Source organism: Schistosoma haematobium, chromosome 4, assembly GCF_000699445.3.
Source record: "Schistosoma haematobium chromosome 4, whole genome shotgun sequence".
NCBI lineage: Eukaryota > Metazoa > Platyhelminthes > Trematoda > Strigeidida > Schistosomatidae > Schistosoma > Schistosoma haematobium.
In genome coordinates, this window is record NC_067199.1 from 25705176 (window position 1) to 25727914 (window position 22739).

General features: G+C 32.9%; 2 protein-coding genes across 5 annotated transcripts in view; one reads left to right on the forward strand and one right to left on the reverse strand.

The window, feature by feature from the left end:
- The window catches only part of ELAPOR1 (Endosome/lysosome-associated apoptosis and autophagy regulator 1), a 65912-nt gene extending 47034 nt beyond the window's left edge, over positions 1 to 18878 (reverse strand). For 2 of the 4 annotated variants that reach the window (XM_035729849.2, XM_051216065.1), the window contains exons 1-8: positions 18781 to 18878; positions 18617 to 18743; positions 18408 to 18582; positions 15002 to 15152; positions 11662 to 12016; positions 3286 to 3374; positions 1245 to 1530; positions 52 to 287 (exon numbers count right to left, since the gene is read on the reverse strand). In XM_035729849.2, the coding sequence (XP_035585334.2) occupies positions 52 to 287; positions 1245 to 1530; positions 3286 to 3374; positions 11662 to 12016; positions 15002 to 15152; positions 18408 to 18582; positions 18617 to 18743; positions 18781 to 18849 (1488 nt within the window). In that variant the 5' untranslated portion in view covers positions 18850 to 18878. Of the gene's footprint in view, positions 1 to 51; positions 288 to 1244; positions 1531 to 3285; positions 3375 to 11661; positions 12164 to 15001; positions 15153 to 18407; positions 18744 to 18780 lie in introns of those variants that run through there. The other 2 variants (XM_051216067.1, XM_051216066.1) reach the window with 2 other exon arrangements.
- Positions 18879 to 20626: 1748 nt separating this feature from the next.
- The window catches only part of MS3_00007742 (uncharacterized protein), a 90019-nt gene continuing 87906 nt past the window's right edge, over positions 20627 to 22739 (forward strand). Inside the window, exons 1-2 of the mRNA XM_051216069.1 lie at positions 20627 to 21023; positions 21065 to 21251. Of these exons, the coding sequence (XP_051066626.1) occupies positions 20839 to 21023; positions 21065 to 21251 (372 nt within the window). The 5' untranslated portion in view covers positions 20627 to 20838. The remainder of the gene's footprint in view (positions 21024 to 21064; positions 21252 to 22739) is intronic.

A 22739-nucleotide genomic window follows, 5' to 3' on the forward strand; every position in this document is an offset into this window, starting at 1 on the left:
AATTATGTCCATTGTTATTGTATAGTGTCATTGTAAGATAAAATAACTTACTTGTTTCATAGAAAACTGACATCTACCAACACAATCTAATTGAAATTCAATACGTACAAATGTATTAGAGATAGGTGGCTGAAAATAAAAAGAATACTCGTCAGTTGAATCAATTATTGATGCTGTAATAAAACCATCCTTAATTGAGAGTTCCAATGTTGCCAATTCATCTGAATGCATGCCAACTCCACCACGTAATAATGTTAGATCACGTTCCCATGTATTACATTTCGTCCCTTAAATGAATTAATCAACAATATAATCTAATGTTAAAATCAGTTAATGTACGCAAAAACTAATAAACTATCATTTTATTTGTCGGGAATCGTACTTTACACTGTTGTTATTAAATACAAGAATAATAATGCAAACTATTACATAAATTTTTATGCGTTAAAGTCTGAAGAGGTAGGAACTAGATTCAAATTTTACTATAACTATCAACATCCAGCTGATGAGCCCGAATAGGAAAGAATCGACATCCCCCATTTGGTCATTAACTACGATTTAACTTTATCATATGACAGTCGTTATATAATATGTTTTACTAAAACCATGACAAAACTTGCTTTTAGTTCAGCTATTAAACTACCACTGATTAGGTCTAGCTCTTGTAGTAGATATCTTTCGTTATAATTCTGTAGTCTTAAAACCAACCTATCCGATCACTTATAAATAAAATTTCAAGTTATCAGTAGTTATGTGAGAAATTAATAATACATGTAGACCATTCCGAAATACCATAAAGCTAAAATATACGATTCTAGGCTTTAATAAAACTGTTGAAAGTATAATCCTGAAACCATTTACAAGGTGATAAATGTCATATTCATTATCTTTATTCCAATAAATTTTAGTAAAAAAAACACTATTTAGTGTCACTCATCAGTTATTGTCGTTTATTGAGATCTGTACTTCAGTCTGACTGGTAAACTGTAAGTTTAAATTTTTGAATTGGTATGGAAGAGACTGACAATAGAAGAGCTCTACAGTTAAATCATTTATATAATAACTCAACAAATCACTAACATCATATTTTCGAATTGCTTCGTTGTTGCTAAAACTGTATAAATAAACTTTCTTAATTACCGAAGAGATTAAACTGTTTCCTAATTTTTTACAAACACAGTTACTTTTAGATTGAAAAACAGGGGTTCATTCTTGTCATATGAGAAGTTTTACTAATAACTTACCAAAGAAATTGTAACAATCCAATTTCAGTATAGACGGCATACGATACCAATTATCAAAACGTAAACCATACATTGGAACTTCATTAGTTGGACATGTAACACAAGTTTCTAAATTTGATAAATGTTTCTTCATACCAACTGAGCATAATTCACATGTATTACCATCTAATGGAAATGTACCAGTTGGACACTTGTGACAATCTACTGGACTCTCTGGTTGTGGTAAAGAAACGCCACTATTTTCATCACATATTTTTGGTTCAATCCACTTCCATTTACGTTGTGTCTACAGGTAAGAAAACACATACACATAGAAATTGATTAACTATTTCACTGAATAAAGTTTATTTAGAAACCTGTATTATGTACGTAACAGAATAACAACTGTGATATATTTAATAAAACTCAAATAAAATCACCCTCTTCTAAGTTTTAAACCACGAAGATCAAATTATAAAATAAAATTGCGGCCAGTAGTAAAATTCAAGGAAAGATCGTCATCTTATTTGGGACTCGTGTGTTGAATGTGTCTAAATCCCAATGTTGAAGTTCACATTAGAACTCTCACTAACTATCCGTTAACTCAAATGGCATGATGTCATGTTATGAGGTTATTGAATCAGAATAGCCATATATTCTTCAATAAACATTACACATCATTAATTGATAATTTCACGATTAACCGCCAACCAAAATATAACCAACATACAAATCTGGATAATATTGAGATTTTCATTCAACAAGTTCATATATCAAGGGGGCTTGATAGATACACTCTCAAGTATTAACGACAAGAACGCATAAACTCTTACGACCAATAATAAATATGGAAGTTGTTTTGTTCAACTATTTATTTAAAACCTGTTGAAATATATTTAGTTAGACAATATATCGAAAATGACTGTTGTGATCGCAAGTAACCAAATAAAATTAAAATCTACTGGTTTCTGTCAAACTTTGGTGACCACCTCAAAGGAAAAAATATGCAATCCATTAGCCCAAATTATCTCACTCTGATTCCGATTAATGAAAAATCAATAACTCGTTCTATGTAATTCAAAGTACTTTCGACTGAAGTCAAATAACCTAGTTAGAAGTTTAATGTGACTTATTCCATTGACAAAGTAGATCTAATCAATCATAATAGTCAGGCTAAATATAAAAAGATTGAATTGACATCGAGATCGGATTAAAAACTAAATCAAACCTAATGGAACAAAGAGCAGTAACCTTTGAATCTGTCAAATAAAGTTCACCATTATGTTGAGTTAGTTACTTTTGTGAGCACAAAACATACAAGATCAACGTTAACAACAAGACGAAAAAACAGTTACTACTCAGTGAACGACTAGCGTATAGTACTTACTCAGGTAGTTTAAAGAAAAACTTCCTTGATCTAATTAACTACTATTCATCAGATGATGAATGCTTATGTCATTCATAGTAAGCACCAATTTGAAACATTGATTAACATGATATAGATAGTATAGTATAGACAGACATATTCAATTTTTCTAGGATAAAGTATTTCGCCTGAAATAGTTAACAATAAATGAAGTTTACTAAAATAGTAAAAGCAGATCGTTTAAACTTTATTGTTCGTTTTAACATCAGCATGAGTATGAAGATACAGAAGACATGACTGAAGTGAGTAGTAGTCCATGTAATATATTCAGAAGCAAAACGGAGAATATGATAATGGATAAGAGGAAAAATATGTCTGAAAGTAAGGAGAGATAGATTAACCTGATATTACTGAGCTGAATGATTCAAAAAAATGTAGCAATAATGAAAGCCTAAGAATTTGATCCAGCAGTCCTAAACTAATTATCAAGGTAAATGGTTTGTATGGTATAGAAAATAGAAAACTCAAACTAATATGAGGCTGTCCCAATTTAATTTCCCAATGAAATTACCCAATTCATAATTGGAAATATTCTCTGAATAAAATATACATTCTATTGACATTGATCACTTAAAAATGTACTGAATTTCATGTAACTGCTACAAAAGTTTGATTGTATAATTAGGAATATCTTACCATTTGTTGTTGATCACACGATGTCCAATAACTTGTATAATCATCTTTCTTACATGGAGGACGTGGACTACAACTTGAAGATCCATTACCTATAATTGTTAGAAAGTAAAACATTTTATTATACATTTATGAATAAAACTATAAAAAAACTTAGTTCCATCTAAACTATACCAAACATTCTAATTCATTCACTCATCAAGTTCCATGTATAAAGAGAATAAAATATCAAGGCAAACTCTACTAGTTTTTAATAATAATGATTTAATCTTACTTAATTTTTTATATCATTACAGTTGATGATTCCATCATTAATCAGTTTTTGAATGAATAAAATTCATTTAATTGAAGTAATTTTTTTTGGACTAAATTTCTGTCGCCTTAAAATGATGTCAGTTTATTAACGGTAAACAATTAATTTGATAGTTGAATTCGTGAGTCAAATGAAGCTAGACCACCATAGGAAACCTGGAAACACTGGACGGTCATTTCGTCCTAGTATGCGATACCTCAGTAGTGCGCATCCACTACCCCGCCTCACGAGATTCGAAACCAGGAACTCCCGCTCTCGCGCGCTGATGCTTAACCTCTAGACCGCTGAGTCGGACGACATCCAACAGTGTTAATGTCTAACTTCAACCAATCCACGAAGTTGCGCCACCGTCCACCGATTGATTGTCAAATTATCATTGATATAGCTGCTAATTTAAAATTCTTAAGCTTCACTAAGTTGTTTTTAATCATTAACACTGAAGATATTCCATCTCTATCTACTTCCAAGTTATATTTGACGTTATTTGTATACACAATGTTTTTTTAATAGAACTTAACGAATGTGTTCAAAAAATTTTAAGATTGATCTAATTAAATGATTAGTTGTTAATCCGATATTAATAATCATTGTTGCCACTAAGCTTGTTGTATTTAATTTATTTGAAGTATTTTTAGGATTGATTTATTACTTTTGAATAGTCATTTGGATAGGAGTTACTTTAATGTTTAATGATTACAATCAAGAACTATGAGAGGAAAAATGACTGGTTTATGCAAATAGAGTTTGGCCGTAAATATGAATGTTTATATATACAAAAAAACCTTGATAATATGGTGAAAAATCTAGCTTATCATAAGGTCAATTAATCAACAGGAATATAGTGTTTTTAACCGTAGTAAAAACCAAAAATGTATAAGCGATGAGTGCAACAACGAAGTGAAACGTTAACTTTTTCGTCCTACCTTAGTTTTTCTACAAAAATGTTAGATAAATAAAATTGATCATCAAAGAAGTTCTTGCCACCTTGAACGTTTCACAGCTTCAAAATGGTACACACGACAGCACATTATTTCGATAAGTATATTTCAGTAGCGATTAGGTGAAATCTAAACTATATGAATACCTGAAAGTAATTCTTGTTGAGTTTACCACGATTTGAGTTAATCGTGAAACATTATTTATTTGTTCAATACTGACAAATGTTACCTCAAAACTCATCTGTTTCTAATAGTTAACTGTAATGATGCAATATATTTGGTAAATGTTATATTATTCATTACAAACATACTCAATGATCTTACACTGAATAAAATGAAAATTATTTAAATGAGTTGGATCATTGATACTATCTACTGAAAAATATTACAAGATTCTTCTAGAACATCGTTCTTTATTGTGAGTTAATGGCATCATACTATTGTACTCAACTTTTGTATTTTATATAGTAGGTTTACATAATTCTGTCCTCACACTGAGAAAAAAACACACTTGAATATAAATTAATTTACACTGAAATCGAGTAACTCTTTAAAGTTTTGAATTCAATCATGAATAGTAAAAAACAGAAAAAAATAAACTGAGTTTACTTATTACATAATTTTACTGTTTACGTAAAGAAGCTATACTTTTCGATTAAAAATTCATAAATATACATTAAAATTTCACATGCTAGTCAACTTGTTGAGTATTTTAGAAAATCTCTTTAAATAAGACACAAGTAATTACAATATTAAACAAATGCATTTGATGACGTTTATTGCTTTTTTCTTTTTTTTATTGTTTTCATACATGAATATAAACTAGTTGTCATGTCTACAAAATGTTTAAAAATTATTCATAATGGTTACTTATATATATAAGTAATTTTGGAAAACTATATGAAAAATATGGAGTCATTTCAAATAAGATAAAATAATTATTTTTCTTTTTATTAATTTTTATTAAGAATGATGTTAACAATTCTGTTTATTTCATAAAACAGTTTAAAATCAATAAAATTAAGCAGTTGCCAATGACAACACAAATGTACATTAAGTATGCAAAACAATATTATCATTAGATTGACATATTTAATCATTTGAATAAACAAAACAAACCTTCTGTGATTATATTAATTTGATTAAAGTATTTGTTTTGTTTCATTGGTTAAAAACTAGAGATGCGATTTAATTATGAAGAGCGTTGGGTTTTCTACCGGTTAGTCACATATTTGAGTTCTATTGTACCAAATCTCATTTGGGCATCTCAGCAGTATTACTAGACTTCAAATGAACCGTACAGTTAAAGGCTAAGCACAGAAAATCCATATTTAGTGAGTTACATGTATTTTGAGACCTTATTAGATAAATGAGTTTAAAATAAACCCTAGTAGTAACCAATTTCATGTTTGTCCAACTCATAATGAAAATTGAATTCCATCGATTAAGTCACAAATAAGCAACTGATTAAGGTGGATCTGATTTAATGTTAATTGACTTAAACCTTTCGAAAGAAAGGGTTGTTAGTGTTGATTCTCTCCAATGAACTAATATTAAACTTCTTGATTGGTCTCTCTGGTTTATAATATTTCCCTGTTAGTTTCTTCGAAGTGTTATATAGTTTTCCATATTGTCTTCTCTTGCAGCTTTCTCGACTGTCGTTGTTAGGTCTTCCATGTATTTCTGCCTGTCAGCTCCGACTCTCGTCTTTACTCTCTTGTTTGTTTCTGTGTATTCTGTTTGTTCCTGGACGTTCTCATTTCTTGTCTGACTCCTGTTAATTGCTGTCTCTTTGTTCGTCCATTCTTGAACACTTCCTAGGATATCGGTAGAGATCCATTCTTCATGACAGTGCTTGGTGCAGTCCAGCACATGACACTTTGAAGTTAGCGCTTCTCTAATCCCTTTCCATTTGTTCTCCATATTAGTTTCTTCTTCATTGAGTAGGTCTTGTAGGGCTTCGAACCTGCTGCTGAGAACTATCTTGAATTCGTTGAGTTTATCGGTATCTCAAAGAAAGACTGTAATAAACTATTGTAATATTGTTTCCCCAGTTGACCAGTGCTTTTATAAATTGACCTTCATCTTGATAATCACTAAATGGTGAGTTGAAGCTATTACATCACTTCTCTTGGTTCTCATGTCTTTCATTGACTTTCAGAATCTTTAGTGAAGCAAATATGACCGGTTTAGTTCTGTGTAGTGTGATCCGGTGAAACCTATGTAGCTCTGTGTGCGTGTTTGTAGACGAATATAGTGCCACATATAACAATTTTGGTCAGGGCACATATATTAGCAAACCCCTCTCCATTTTCTTTCCTTTCTCTTGGTATATGTCGTCCCGTGTTATCTTCATTGACATCATTAGTGGGTTCGTGGCACTGGACAATACTCATTGTAACCATCTTTGTTTTTGGAAGATACTTTGATGGTCCAGGATCTATGAGATTCCCATCGTATAAGTGCTCTTCGTGCTTATATGGACAGCATCAGTGCAAATCTTTGTTTTTGTGAGGCATTCTCTTCTTCATGACCAAAGTACAGAAGGATCTCTCCCGAAGCTTCTCTTTTCTGTCCAGTTTACGTTCAATGGGTTCCACTTATTCCGAGCACCATCAAGTTCCATCCCTTCATTTTCGCATCTATTTTATTGGTCCTCCTGGTCTACCACAATGTCTGGACATTCCATTTACCTACACTAGCTATTACTCTGTTTATCTGAAGAGACATCGACCCTATAATCCCCGTTGAGTTTCGGCTTTCACTATGAGGCAGCACAATTCTTCTGGATGGAAATCCTTCAACGCAGAAGGCTGGGCTTAAATGGTTTAAATTGTTTTCCTGGCTAGCCTTTTCTTTAGCAAATCTTTTTTCTACAAAATGGAGTTTGTGACCCCATTCCCAACCCTCCTTCTTTATCCAGGCTTTGGACCGGAAGTAACTCTAGGAGGGCTATAGGTGGAGTTATGAATAGAGTCATGATAAATAAGATGTTCAGATTTAAGTTTCATTTTAGCAAGGATATTTGAAATAGGTATGAGGACACATTTTTGAAACAAGTATTATTTTACTAGCATACTCTCTAAACAACGATTAGGATTTCTATATATATTCTAGATTTTGGAGAGTTTTTTCATATCATAAAATTTTAAAAATCTAATGAGAAGTAATTCTACATTATGAACAATCTGAATTCATGCATAATTTCAACGCAATTCTTCTGAAAACTAGCAAAAGCCAGTGAAATATAAAATAGCTAAACGAAAATTACAAGAAAAACAAAATTTAGCATATGGAGAGAATAACAAATAGTCACACGGACAATGGGACTAGATGTAACTTAAAAAATTCATTAAGACAGATTCAAAATTAGAAACACATCCTTGAATGTATTAAAAAGTGACTGAAGTTATCTAAAGACTAGAATTTCAATAAGCCTAAGGATACACACTAATAGAATAATTCTTAGGATTTAAAAATTCCAATTGATTAAATCATACTACCTATTTCAGTTATCTACCTTTCTGTGGAGAAATTATGATTGTCTACCATGTTCAATTATTTCAGAATTTCGTTTTGATTTATTTTAAAGTCATCTTAACACATACCATTTTGAGTTCTTATTAGTGAATAATTCTACTACTCAGAAACTATGTAAATGACGCTAATCAGACAACAGAACACTTCAACTCACTGGTTTTAATTACTGGTTCTTTTCATTTCAAACATAACATAGTTCTTAGCACATCGTTCAGTTAGCAGTTGGGTATAGTCGATTTGGTACAGATCTCTTTTTGTGACTCAAACACTTTTCATCTAAAGGACTGAACATCAAAATGTATTTCAAAAATGTTTTTTACTCATGGATCCTTTGTGTTGTCCAAAAAAATCTAAAATCCATCAAAGCTCTCCAACTCATAAGTGAATTTCGCAATAGCGATTTCGCGAATGATTGACAAGTTTCTACGAAACCACTTAGGACATGAAAAGAATCCTGGAAGAAACCTATTTCACTCCGAAAAATCAGATCCCGTTGAGATATTGTTAAAATATTAAAATCGAAAACAGATCCTCAACCTTGTATAACTAATAAGCTTCCTAAGACTAATGTACTAGTAAATGCTTGATTGTTCCTCAAGCGAATTAATTCTGATTGAAAAATGGTTTCAAGATAGGCTCAGAAGCATTGTTAAATAAAAAAAGAACAACAAATTTCACTTGTACGCATAATTCACATCTGATTTCTGGAATTAATTCAGTTTTAAAATATTTTCTTTGGTGTCATTCATCCCTAAATTATATCATTTGACGAATTTGTGTAAAATAGCAAGTAATGGATAACTGTTTATTTTTATAGTTTCTGATGGTAATGTAAGAATGTATACCTATGTCTTCACATGGAATCATGCTTAAAAGCTTAAAATTTCACGATTTTGTCATCTTTCGAAGGTTTTTCATTAATAATAATATTAAGTTCACTATATTCCAGTATCCACAAAATTATTCTTCTACTCATAAAAGTTTGTATCAGAGTGCAGAGGTTGCTAAGTGTTAAGGGGTTCACCTTCCAGCCACTAAGTAGTGTATTTAAATTCCATTCCACGTCTTTCTGTTAGGGGAACTAGGTAGTACCACTAACTACCTCACTTCAAGTTTAGATTGATGCAAAATATACAAGTCTGCGCCTGATCAGTATGTTAATCATACTAAAAATGATCATGTCAACTCCTGCGTTGATAACGAGTTATTGGTGTCAGATAACCCATAAAATCCTTTCTTTTGTCTGACAAACAAAAACTTCTTAATTCCAAATAAAGTTTGCAATCAACTTCACCTATTTTTTCTCTACGCCTGTATAATAATGAACATAATGTTCACTTGTGAATAATACTTGTCTTATTTAATACTTCATTTGAACAATATTTTAAAAATAAATTCGATACAAAAACCGTGGAATTCCTCAGACCGTGAATTCTGGAAGGAAAAGAAAAGTGAACTCTGAGTGAACTTTTTTGTGGTGTTTTTCAGTAAGATCCAGAGTATTTGTTAAGCCCCAGTTTGGACTCGTTAGCTGGATGTACTTACATTACCGTGTTGATGTCCACAAAAGGACTCGAACCCAGTACTTTTGGACTAAAATGCTCATTTATTGAGTCACAATAGTCAACTATCCAAATAATCTCCAGTTTGTGTTTTAGTTTTAAGTGTTTAAATATTCTATTATTGTTGTTAAAAACTGCAAATGATCATTTTATTTTGCTATTTCTGTATCCTGAGTGGACTGCTTCACTGTTGCAGCCCTGAACAACGATAAGGGGGAGTATCAAGCCACTTAAAAATTAAAGCGAAATATTCAAACAGACCATAAGTATTTGAGCCAGTAGTGTAAATATCAAAATCTCATCAAAAAATAAATTTTCGGAAATATAAAACCACCAACAAGAAGTATGTATGATAGGCTTTATTGTTTCGAAATATCGATTAATGATTCTGTTTTAATATGATGAATATTGACTTAGTAAATCCTATAACCATCATCATATTAAATTAACATGTTCATACACGCTTGAATTAATACATAAACTTAACCAATTGAGTATATAATATAATGTATATGGGTGTCTTATAATTAAGAATTTTAAACTAATTATTACTATATGGATTATCAGTTAACTGCAAAGATGCTCCACCCTCTATTCAAAAAGATTTGCAAGGAAGAACAAGTGCGAACACATTGGAAAGAAGGATACCGCATCAACATACCAGAGAAAGGAGATCTGAGAAAATGTGAAGAATGCAGAGGTATCATACTACTGTCAGTACTAGGAAAGGTGTCCAACAGAGTGTTGCTGAACTGGATGAAGGATTTAGTAGACGACCAACTTCGAGATCAACAGAATGGATTCCGTAAAGATCGGTCGTGTACAGATCGAATGGCGACACTATGGATCATCGTTGAACAATCAAATGAATGGAATTCGTCACTGTACATCAACTTCCTTGACTATGAGGACCTTATGGAGCTTTGTTTGACACTACGGTGTATCCGAGAAGATCACCAATATTATCCGCAATTGATACGATGGACTATGCTGTGAAGTTGTGCATGGAGGACAGCTTCCAGATGCATTCTAAGTGAGAACCGATGTCAGACAAGGCTGCTTACTCTCCCCTTTCTATTTCTTCTGGTGGTCGACTGAGTTATGATGACTTCCACATCTGACGGGAAGTACGGAATACAGTAGACAGCTTGGATGGAACTGAACGATAGCTCTTCTATCCCATACACATCAATAAATGCAAGTCAAGAAAGTAGGTCTCAACACACATGGGAAAAGTAAGACCTTGAAATGCAACACAGAGAACACCAACCCAATCGTACTTGATGAAGAAGTTCTGGAATAAGTGTAAACTGACGTACCTGGGTAGCATTACTGATGAACCCGGAGGATCCATTGTAGATGTAAAGGCAACATTCCTACAATTTAAAAACACGTAGAACTCAAAACAACTGCCAGCCAACAACAAAGCCAGAACTTTCAATACGAGCGTCAAAACAGTTCTACTGTACGGAGATTAAACTTGAAGAACCACCACGATTATCATCAAAGAAGAACAGGTATTTATAAACGATTTTCTACACAAGATACTGAATGTTTGTTGGTCGGATACCATTAGAAATGACCTACCGTGGAAGAGAACAAACCAACTTCCAACTGAATAGGAAATTAGGAAAAAGCGTTGGAAGTGGATAGGACATACATTGAGGAAATCATCAGACTGCATTACGAGGCAAGTGATATATTGAAATCCTGAAGGGAAAAGAAAGGAAAACGACCAAAAAACATAACAAGTTGAGAATTTGAAGCAGATATCAAAAGGATGAACAAAAACGGGAAACAACTATAAGGGATTGCAAGGTACAGAGTTGGATGGAGAATACTGGTGAGCGGTCCATGCTCCTCCACGAGAGGTAACGGGCGTTAGTAAGTAAGTAATATAACCTGTCATGATGTTGAATAGCCATAAACTTTGCGACTAGCTATTTGAGTTCTTCAGAAGAACAAAATCAAGTTAACCATTGCTACTTAACAGGTAGACATGACAGCGAGTATAATTTATGGTTACCTGAATACTGATCTGCTGGACATGATTTACATGATTCGGCTCCTTCAGCTGAATATGTGTTTCTTGGACATAACTCACAACGATCAGCTTTTTCTCGTGGTCCAAAACTGCCAGCTGCACATGGCGTACATACAGTCACTGGTGGAGTTCCAGTTAAACGAATTTCTTTAATATGTAATTCAGGATCTTTTAATCCATACAATTGTTGTATATAAACATTTTCAACAAGTAAATACCATTGAAGAATATTGTGGCCAACTGGAACGCTGAATGTCACAGTCTCATATGCATACGATCCGGTAAGACCTAAAAGAAAACTCCCACCGGGTAATTGTGTACATCGTTCATTTCTTATCTGAAAAATAAAATATAACCTTGACAAATGAATTAATGTTTTATCAAATCATTACATCATCTTGGTTATAACTTCAGAAATATTTAAGTCGTCAATTAAAATGAATGATTTCTTTAAAAAAACATGATCAACTCAAGCATCTGTTTTATCATCATCCATTAGAGATCACCATAAAATAACTGGGAATTTAAAAATGATATCTTAATGATTATATACTTGTTTTGCAAATTGAAAATACAAAATTTCATCTAATAAAACATTTAAAGTGATTGAACTTGAAGAGTTCAAAACTAGAACTACACATCTATTCACTACTCATTGACTATTAGTTAAATTTCTTTAACACAAATATATGTTCATCAAGAAAAATCATCTGACAGATTGATTAGTTTAAAAATTACTGATGACTGATATTCAGAACGTAATTCTATTTGCTATTTTTTACAGAAGAATTTATTTAATATTTATCAGTAGATTAATTAATTTGATTACTTAATAGTTGAATTTATGAGTCGATTAAAGCTAAACTACCTTAGAAAACCTGGAAGCACTAGATAGCCGTTTCGTCTTAGTATGAGACTCATCAGCAGTGCTTTACTTAACTCATGAATTCAACTAATAAATTGCTACAATCTCCACAAAACCCATTTCTGATAATGAATATCATGTGCTCTCTAGTGATTGACTTCAAGAGGCATTTCCTGGAGATCTAGTGAGAAGCTATGATCAGTACAATTCAAGCGTCTGTTGTGAGGCAGTGTCTCATTGAGGAGAATTGGATAAATGGTTGCTCAAGATCATGAAATGCTCGAAGTTTGACATTAATACCGTCGGATGACGGCTCAGTTGTCTGGAAGTGAAACGTTTGATTGCGAAACTTAAGGTCTTGGGTTCGAATCCTGCGAGTTGGACCGTGGATGAGCACTGCTGAGGAAATCCATACTAGAAAGAAATGGTCGTCCTATATTTTTAGGTTTTCCATGGTGGTCTTTCATCGATTCATGAAATCAAATATTAAATTACTACAATCTCCACAAAACTCCTTTCCGATAATTTCATTATGACACTGTAATTCTTAAAGAGTGCGCAATTTTTTTATAAAAAAATTCAGTTAATTCATTCGGTTAATTGGTTAAACTTTCAATGTTATTTAATCTGGTTTATGGCACCTATTATTTGGTTTTTTCGACTATCTAGTCATATAGAATAGATGATGGACTTTATATGGTTAAAAGTTATCAAGATTAGATCAATAAGCTTCTAAAAAAGAAACTTTAATAAGAAACATAAATCCATTGAGTTCTTAATTTTGTACTGAGTTCTTACTTTTATTAAATTAATGTTCAAAATAAAACATTTAGATCTGAAGGTCACTTTAAAAAAAATCACATCTTATTTTATAATAAAATAATAATAATGAATTTAATTACTCAAGTCAAATTCATATAAAAATTAGTTATTTTCATTTTGTACAACATACTTTAAATTCAATGTTTATATATAGATAAAATTAAACAAAACAATCGCAATATATAAAACCGATATATATATATATATATATATATAATGAATATTCATAGTTAGAGAATAATTACATGAAATTTACTTAAAGTACCCCCAAATTCCCTGGTATGGACGAGAGTGTGAAGAGTCAGCTTTCCCTCTCTAGAAATGTTCTCACATGAACACATGAATACAGCCGCTGCCAGGGAAGTCCTACTAGCTGCCTTCTCGCTGCGGGGGTGTTGTTTACGAAATTGACGAGATGGAAAATGAATATCCGGCGCTTTAACCAGGTTGGTAGACAAGGAGAGTCCGCCTAGGGCAGTTGGTAAACCCTGATTACAAACCAACGCTGCACATAGGTTCAAGTATCCTGAAGGAACAAAAGGCGTATGAACTTATCGTTGTTCACCGGCTACCATAGGACTGCATCTCCTGACGTTACTCCATTGCCTTGTAGATTAGACCTTTAAGTTGAAGGCTCATGGTGTGACCCGTCTAAAAAACCGCCTGCTTCGGTTTGAGCACCCGGGCAGTATCCCAGCCCTCACATAAATCGAACGATTTATGTGGTGCATATCTGTTTGGTGCCTCCTTGTACCAATGTTTATGCGTTTAAATAAAAGAAAATTTCAATTACAGGTTCACATATAAGTTGGATTTAAAAAAAGTGTCTTTCTTCATAATTGAACTGTTGTCTAGTCTTTAAAAATTCTTTCATATTTTAGGATAACTAAAATTACAGATAATCAATGATAAAAAAAGATTGTTCTGGACACCTTCTTCATATTGCTAAGCGACTTATCAGTATTGTATACTCATTAGTCCTTAAAGAGATGGAATTCAGTACATTGATAAGGATTTATGTCCATTTGCTATAATTGATTAACAGGGTCAGAGCTTAGTGATTGTTATTTTACGTTTGATGCGCTCACATAATATAATGTTGTGTTTATCTAATCTCAGTAATATTTTTCTACTCTTACACACATATTCTAGATCACTTACTCCACAGATTATGACCTCAAGAATTAATTCTTCAAATTAAGTTGTTAGTTTATGTTGAGTGGTTATTCATATTGAGCGGATATGTTGTGGCCTGCTTAAATCTAGTCCCCACCTTTAGTTGTAAGTACTTGGTAAACTACTGATATACACAACATTATATATCAATATAAATCATTTATAGATAATACCGTATCGACAAATTCAAAATATCAACATCGGAATAATTCAATCCATTACAAGTTAAATTATTATCCGGCTAAGTATATACGACCAAGCTGGTAGACAAATCAACCATATTTTATTATGCTAACCCCGTTCAGAACTATTTTTATTTCAGATATGTGAGTTTAGCTGGAGAACGTTAACTAACAACCATTTCTACGTCCACACAACCAGAGATACAAGCAGCGCAAAACCAGGTTACCAAATTCATGAAACGAGTATATATATATATATGCATCACACATCACTCACAATAAAGAAAGCCAATGCTCCATATTCTTCAACTTGATATGTAAACGTTATTGTTCCAGGCTTAAGATTATGAACTTTCATTGAAAGTATCACAGTGCAACTGCCTGTTGTTTTTCCAACTAGGTGTTTACCTTGAGGTGACCAACCAGTTCTAAGAACAAAATGAAATGAATTCAAAACACTTTAAAGATTAGCTATGCACTTTAATGTAAATCAATTTGTACACTTGCAATACGGAAATCATATACAGACCGATTTACACTATCTTGGTTAGATGGCGGCCAAAATAAAATCAAACTACGGTTTTGTAAACAACAAGCAAACCTGGTAAGTTTATCTGTGTTTTAAATCTGTCTAGAATTAAAGATTCGTCCAAACCATATTTTGCGATTATTATCACTCGTTTTGCTACTTTCTATTTAGTTAATTAAATGTTTGTATTGATAACTCTTGATAAAGCTTGTTCACTAAATATTTTACAACATTCTCATCACGTTGCTCTAAATAATAGCTACCTTAAAATGTTCTCATGTTTCCTATTTCCTTTACTTTTACGAATATTACTAATTGCAACAAGTCCAATGAATGCACTAAACAAATTCTAACTAACTGGCTATAAAGGTTGATAAGCCTAGAGAGGAAATGGAAAAACAAGTAATTTATGATATGTGAAATCTAGAGATGAAAACGATTTTAGAAGCATAATCAATTCAGAAATATATATCAATTCGACGAAAGCAGTGATAGCTTTCTTTTGAAGTCTAAAATTAGTCTCGAAACATCTTAGAAACATTTTTAACTCTGAAAGCAAGAAACTCAAGTTAAAATAGCATAATCAAGAACAATAAGTCAATAACGGTTGGGCACATGTTTTGGAAATCCGAACAAAAATGGAAATCTGTCAATGCTGTCAACAATTCTATACAATATATGTATCTTAAAATCGATTAGACAATCCCCCTGGTAGGCATGAATAACTGTCTTTTCTAAATACGCGGTGTGCTTTTTATTTCAAATTCAAAACACCAAGATTAAGTGACTCCTAATTGACTACCAGTAGACTTTTAGACTAATTCTCTAAGTTCTGCAAACCTGTCTTAAGTTAGCGATGGTCTTACACAGCTATGACTTCAAAGCTCAGTCAAATACATAGTTTTACATTTTCACTTACCCCATAACACCGCATTTGTAGCAGATAATGCCACAAAACTAGTAATTTTCAGGTCATTTACAGCTTCTGTTTGACTTGAATGTGATGAAATCAATACTCATGAAAACAATTAGAGAATTATATCAGACAGACTGCTGAATATTAAAACATAAAGAGGAAGTTAAGCGCAATGAACCGGAGTAAATTTCAGGATTTATAATCACTCAACTCTAGATAAAAACACTTCACTGAAGCAAGATAATTTTTGCTATCGACATGTTTGAACAACAGTTGCTAAAAATTTTGCCCCAGCGTTATCATATATGCATGGTTAAAGATTTAAAAAGAGGAATAGTGTTCAAGACTAGCACATTATTACTGAAAACTGTGCAGAAAGACTATATCAATGTGGTCCTAATATTCAATTTGCGTAAAAATTATATTGATGAAATAAATCTTAGTGATGGTGATAGGTTGTAGGCAAAGAATTGTTGTAATATTAAGCGGACAAAACTTGATCAAAGTAATTACGTTAAATGCCGATTTGAGCTTTTTCATTGTCAGCCCTTTGCATATTATATCGACAAGCAGAACAGTCATATTTGCTTAATTATTCCAGGTCAGTAATCACGACTGACTTTCACTAAAAGCTGAATAGTAACTAAGTCGAAGATAATCAATGGCACTCTGATCAAGTAGTCAGTTCATTCACACGAGTCTTTTCTATCCTATGAAATTGGACGTTGTAGTGACCTACTTTTATCAAGAGAACGCGATTGGTGTGATGGAAACAATTATTGTTATAACCAATTGTACCACGGGTTGTTTTACCGTACTTGTTTGTTTAACTGTACCAAAACGCATACATTCTTTTGTTGATTGTGACCTTGCACTCACTTACGTTTTGCTCAGTGATTCCGCTTGTACTCTTTTGGCACGATCTCGGTATTCTTTCGATACCACAAGATCGCCAACAAATATATCTCGCTACAACCTCCAGTCGCCTTCTGATATCTGGTACGCAAACTTCTTGTGGTGGTGATCATAGTCAAACGCGACTCGACGCCACGCTACAACGTACACTACGGTGGAAAGTTAAATAAGTTCAAATAAGACAGTTTTAAGGTGTCTAATAAATTTTAAAAGTGACAACCTAGTTAATTAGCACGATCAAGCTTACCAAGCCACTAAAGTAGTAAATAATTTATGATTAACCTTAAGCTGCAGGAAAGGTGTCAAGGCGAGAATACCCTGTGCGATGAACAGTGAACGTGCTTGTTCGTGACCTGTATGGTGTTAAAATGGAAACTACTGGGTTCTACATCAGTGTTATAAAGAGTCAAGAGCTCTCCTCTAAACTTGAAATATTGTTAACGTGTTTAGCATGAATTAAACCACTTTTGAACATACAAAGAGTATTTGATATGACGAGATTTTGTACGATCGATGTTTAAAGCATACTCAGCGATTATCAGGAATATTTAACATTTTATTCAGTCTTTGATTTATTCTCCACTGTTACTGACTTAAGACATACAAAATCCTTTCAAAGTGAATATTCAAGTAATAAAATAATAACTTGTCTCAGACAAAGCTATAACTTGCAACCTGATCATAATAAGTAAACGACGTTGTAAATAACTGGTTCAGTAATGATTTGCATTACATATTTTGTATTTGTCAGTTTCTACTCGTTAGTTATTTCCATCATACCTTATTTGAATGGCTTAGACGTTTTCCCTCTATTACTAGTCTTTGTATTTCATCTTGTCACCATAAATTTCTGTCGTTGTGAGTAATCGTGAATGCTTAGATTTACTTCTTACTTCTGTTTTATAAAAAGCAGGTCAAACACAATTTTAAAAATATAGTGCCTTAGCTTAACCTGTACTTCCTTGTAACTAAATTAAACTTCCACTATGAATTCGTGGGTATGTAGTACGCACAAAACTATGAAGCTAATTGCAGGGTAAGTCATGCCATCGACCGCACAGAACTGCGAAAACTCATTTATGTACTTTTTGGTGGCATCTTTATTGAACTAAAAACTAGAAATTTACATTACAGCTAAGTATATACAAGTTACACTTGACGCATGTGGAAGTGAAATTAAATTATGTGGATAAAAGATCACTGACCACCTATCTATGGTAACTAAATGCTACATGTATTTTTCAGGAACAATGTTCATAAATAGAGCATGAAATAAAGAGGTATGTATTAAGATATCTCAATGTTTAGACTTCAAATACTCACAAGTTGCATTTTTCATTAGTTAAACTTCCATACGTTGTATCAGAGGTCAGAAAATCTGGCATCGCATCCCATTTTGTTACTTCAAGCATATCACCTGTTGAATACGTTCCGGATGGACAGACCTCACAGTTCTGTGACAATAGGTTAAGATGCATTCCACTTGGACAAGTTGTCTCTGGAAAAATGAAGCAACATCATAACTTTCTTACCACAATTGTCTACTTTCCTTGGTAAACTCAAACTGTTTAGGTCACATTTTCTATCATCCTTTGGTATTTTCAAAAGCCATCTACTTCCAGAGGTATCACAACTTGTGCTTTTTATTTGTAAGTCACTCTATAAAGAATAAATTATAAATATGTATGACAAGTACTTCTCGACACGATTGTGTATAAATAAAGCTTATAAAGAACGAAAGAAATATAAAGCGTAAAGGCATCATTGGACAAATAAACGCTCATTTAATGTTTATCAGTATGTAAATAATTAGAACAGTAAAACAAAAGCCGCAGTTTAAATAAAGACGTACAGTAAATACTTAAGATAAACCTTTTAAAAAATACATATTTTAATTACCCAGTTAATTATCGTCATTAACTGTTTTTTGCAGTTGGCTTCGAGGACTGGAAACAGAAAACGCCCACTGGGGTCTTCTCTGTGAAGACAGCCTGAAAAACTAATTTCTAAAATGAACGTAAACGCTGACATGATGAGAGTTTGAAGAATGTTGGACTTAATACTTTTTCGTTTAGTGATAACGTTTTATTTCATCAAAAGAAATCCCAAAATATTCTAGTCATATTCAAGTGTAAGTTATTCACTTTAAGTAATTTCTTCGACCACTCCTACTAACCAGTAACAAAGCTTTTGCTCTTCAATCTTCCTGAGGGTCCAAGAAGTAATTAAACTCTCCCACATATGGGCGATATCTCTTCAGATTTCTACACTAATACCAATGAATTATCGCCCTGAAATTTCCTCAAAATGACTGAAGTTAAATCGTTGCTTCGAACTCGGTTGCTTACAAACGATGTGTCGCTCTCAATTTCATTGTCACTTAGTCTAGATGACATGAAATTTCACCTCTTGTCTGATCATATATATCTATGATTTCCGAAGCTGTAACTCAAACCTTTCCGTACTACATTACAGGCATTAGCAAATAACCCTTGACAGGATGATGTTTTTGTTTGTATTTTTCCAGATTGACATTTTTGGATAAATACATTTGATCGTGTTGAAATCTGTCTAAATATAAACGATGCAGGCTGGGGTCAGGAGAATTATGCTGATCTTGTTCTATCAATCGTCCTCATACCTATCGATAGCTTTGGGTGCAAATTTGACAGCTTGGTAGCAATATCATTAGATTCTATGGCGTCAGTAATTCAAAATGTATGGGCTCCAAAGGTAGCGGACAGTAAATGGTCTGAGGTTCTGGAGAATCAGACTTTATTTAGCCATTCTACACAAACTACGAAGACTCATATCGTTACTCAAGTAAAGGGACACCGAAAGCCCTAATGAACTAGTCTTCTTAACTATCACATAGTAGGATACCTCAATTCTTTTCAGTGTTGGGAAATGTGACATCATAATAATTAGGTACGAATGAATTTTATTACGTCTTTATGAAACAGCTGTCTGTGACATAATTTGTTGGTTTAGTCTGATCTGGCAATCGATAATAGTTAACCTCGTTGTATTGCTTTAACAACTTGAATGTGGATTCCCTTGCCGTGAAATCTGATCACACGACTGATATTCTCTGTTAAGTAATACAACCTTATTTGACTGCTCAACAAGAAGATTATGAACTGACTAGACAAAGTGGGTTTCAGTGATATAACCACCACATCTGTGTTGATAACTACTGTTCACATCCACTCAAAATATTTGGGTCACTATCAACTATGAAGACCATCAAAACTATTGTTCCAGCTACTTCGGATAGATAAAAGTTCTTCACCAATAAACGTTACATTCTCATATTCACCAACCGCAAGCTTAATCCGTGAAGAATCTCAAAAAAGTTATTTATCCCGGATAAAATTCGCGTTACTTTTCAACTGAAAATTTTGGTGTGGAAAGTTGACTATTCGGTATAACTTGTTGCTTTCTTCATTACACTGTAATTCAATCTACATGTTTTCAAGTTGTATTCGTACTTCTTGAATTAAATCCCGGATGATTTGTCTTGGGTTCACTGACATTTCATCGGCATTACAAGTTGAACGTACGCTGAGAAAAATGATCTACATTTATGTGCAAATCAATTTATATTGTTAGCTTTTCAATTTAATGTGACAGGTTGAAGCTGAAGCTACGGAAATCAGTGTTAAGTTATTGGATATTGAGCATGCTTTGTTCGCTTAGAAAATCAAGGTAGAGCTGTAATTAGAAAGCCCCTCACTGATCGAATGAGAAAACAATGCTCACTTTACTCAATTGGATTATTGTTTTAATAGTCATTCTTATTCATGGTTTGGGCGAGTACATATCACTAGTAAATGGGTTTAATATCGATTTAAAATCTCCACTCCTCAAAACTGGACCAGATGGTTCTAGTTTTGGTTTTTCCTTATTGGGATATACTCACTTTTCAGGACAGAAAGGGTATATCACTTCATTATTTTCATATTTTCATGTTTATATAGGGTGGTCATAGGATCTCCAACAGAGGGAAACAACGGTGGACTGTTTTGGTGTCCACTTTTGAGGAGCACGTGTAGTCGAATCGATATTGATCTAGAAAAAGAGACTCATATGCAACCTGGACTAAATGGAGCACTTTTAGGATATTCAATGTCTTCAGCTTTTAACAACAGCCGGGGACCGATTACTGTAAGTTAGCTGAAAGATTCTCCTTATTTTATTCATCCCTTTTTCCTTACACCATCAAACAGGTCAAAAGTAATCCAAGTCGTTTGAAACGTGAAATATAACAAGATTTATTTACGATCTATTTAAAAACCGTAAACGTCCGGTCATATTTTTATCGTAAGGTCATTAATCGTCAGAACTCCCAGTTTTTATACTCGTTTCATGTTTGCCATAGGTGGAAAAGAGATATCTCATTATCTCATAAACAACTCAGACTTCCTTGTTATTTCACACCTGGACTGGTTATATCTGATAAGCATACGTTCGGTAACATCGTGTTAAAAATCTTTTGCCGATGTTTCACACCCTAAATTGGGTTAACTTCATAAATCACAAGGACATTGTTAATCTTTGCCATCACGAAGTGATGGGATCTCTAAAATTCATTAATCTGTCTGCCAAAATGCGCCTAGTTAATGAATTACAGGTTTACAGTCACCTAAGTAAAGAATTGTGGTCTGAACAAAAGTTAAAATCGTTGCGTATATTAGTGATTTGGAATATTGTAAAGTACTATTCTTCATAATTAACATGGTGGTAAAAAGGTTGTTGCAAATGACCATATGAAAAAATTTCTTCGTAAAGATGCCAGATAGAAATGTAAAGATTAGAGTTTCTGTCAAGATTTTTTTATTTCTAAGAACTCTTTACACATAGAAACACAAATTTGTAGACCAATTCTAGGTTTAAATATTCCTACAAGCTCTCGAATATGATTTTCTTTATCAGTCCATACCTTTATATGTGTTATACTTACATAAAATGTTCAAGAAAAACTTAACGGGTCGATTAAAAGCGAACCGTGTTTTTAACAAGATATTAAAAGTTCACCTTGTAGGTTTTTTAATTTCAACGACCGTTTTGCTATTGAAAACTGCTTATTAGACTTTGTAGTCCAACAATGACTACACTTACCGTGATAGATAATTGTTTTCAACCATTTATTGCCAGTAGTTGGTAACTAATGTACTGTTTAATAGCTCTACACTGTCAAAAAATACGTTTGATATCTTGCGTTCTTCCGTTAGAATACATTCAAAAGCTATGTGCATAATAGACACCAGAGTAATTTGTAAATAAAATACAAATAAACTGGGATTTTTTGTCAATGTTTTACGTTGCTAACGCGGTTAGACAGAAGAATCCAGCTGCCACCGATGATGATTAAAAATATTCACATATATTAACAGAATTGTTTAATCGTGCTTAATATAGACACAAAATATGATTTTTACTAAAATTTCAGAAAAATAAGGTATATAACATCTTAATTCATTCAATCAGGTTAGAATCTCACTCTCGCTTCATACCAGATACGTTTAAATTGTGCATAAAACAAATACAGACCACCTAGATTATTGTAACGTAACTACCCGGTTGTCAATATTATTACCCGTGCTACTATTTTTTGTGAAGATATTAAATTATGTCATGTAAAACATATTTACT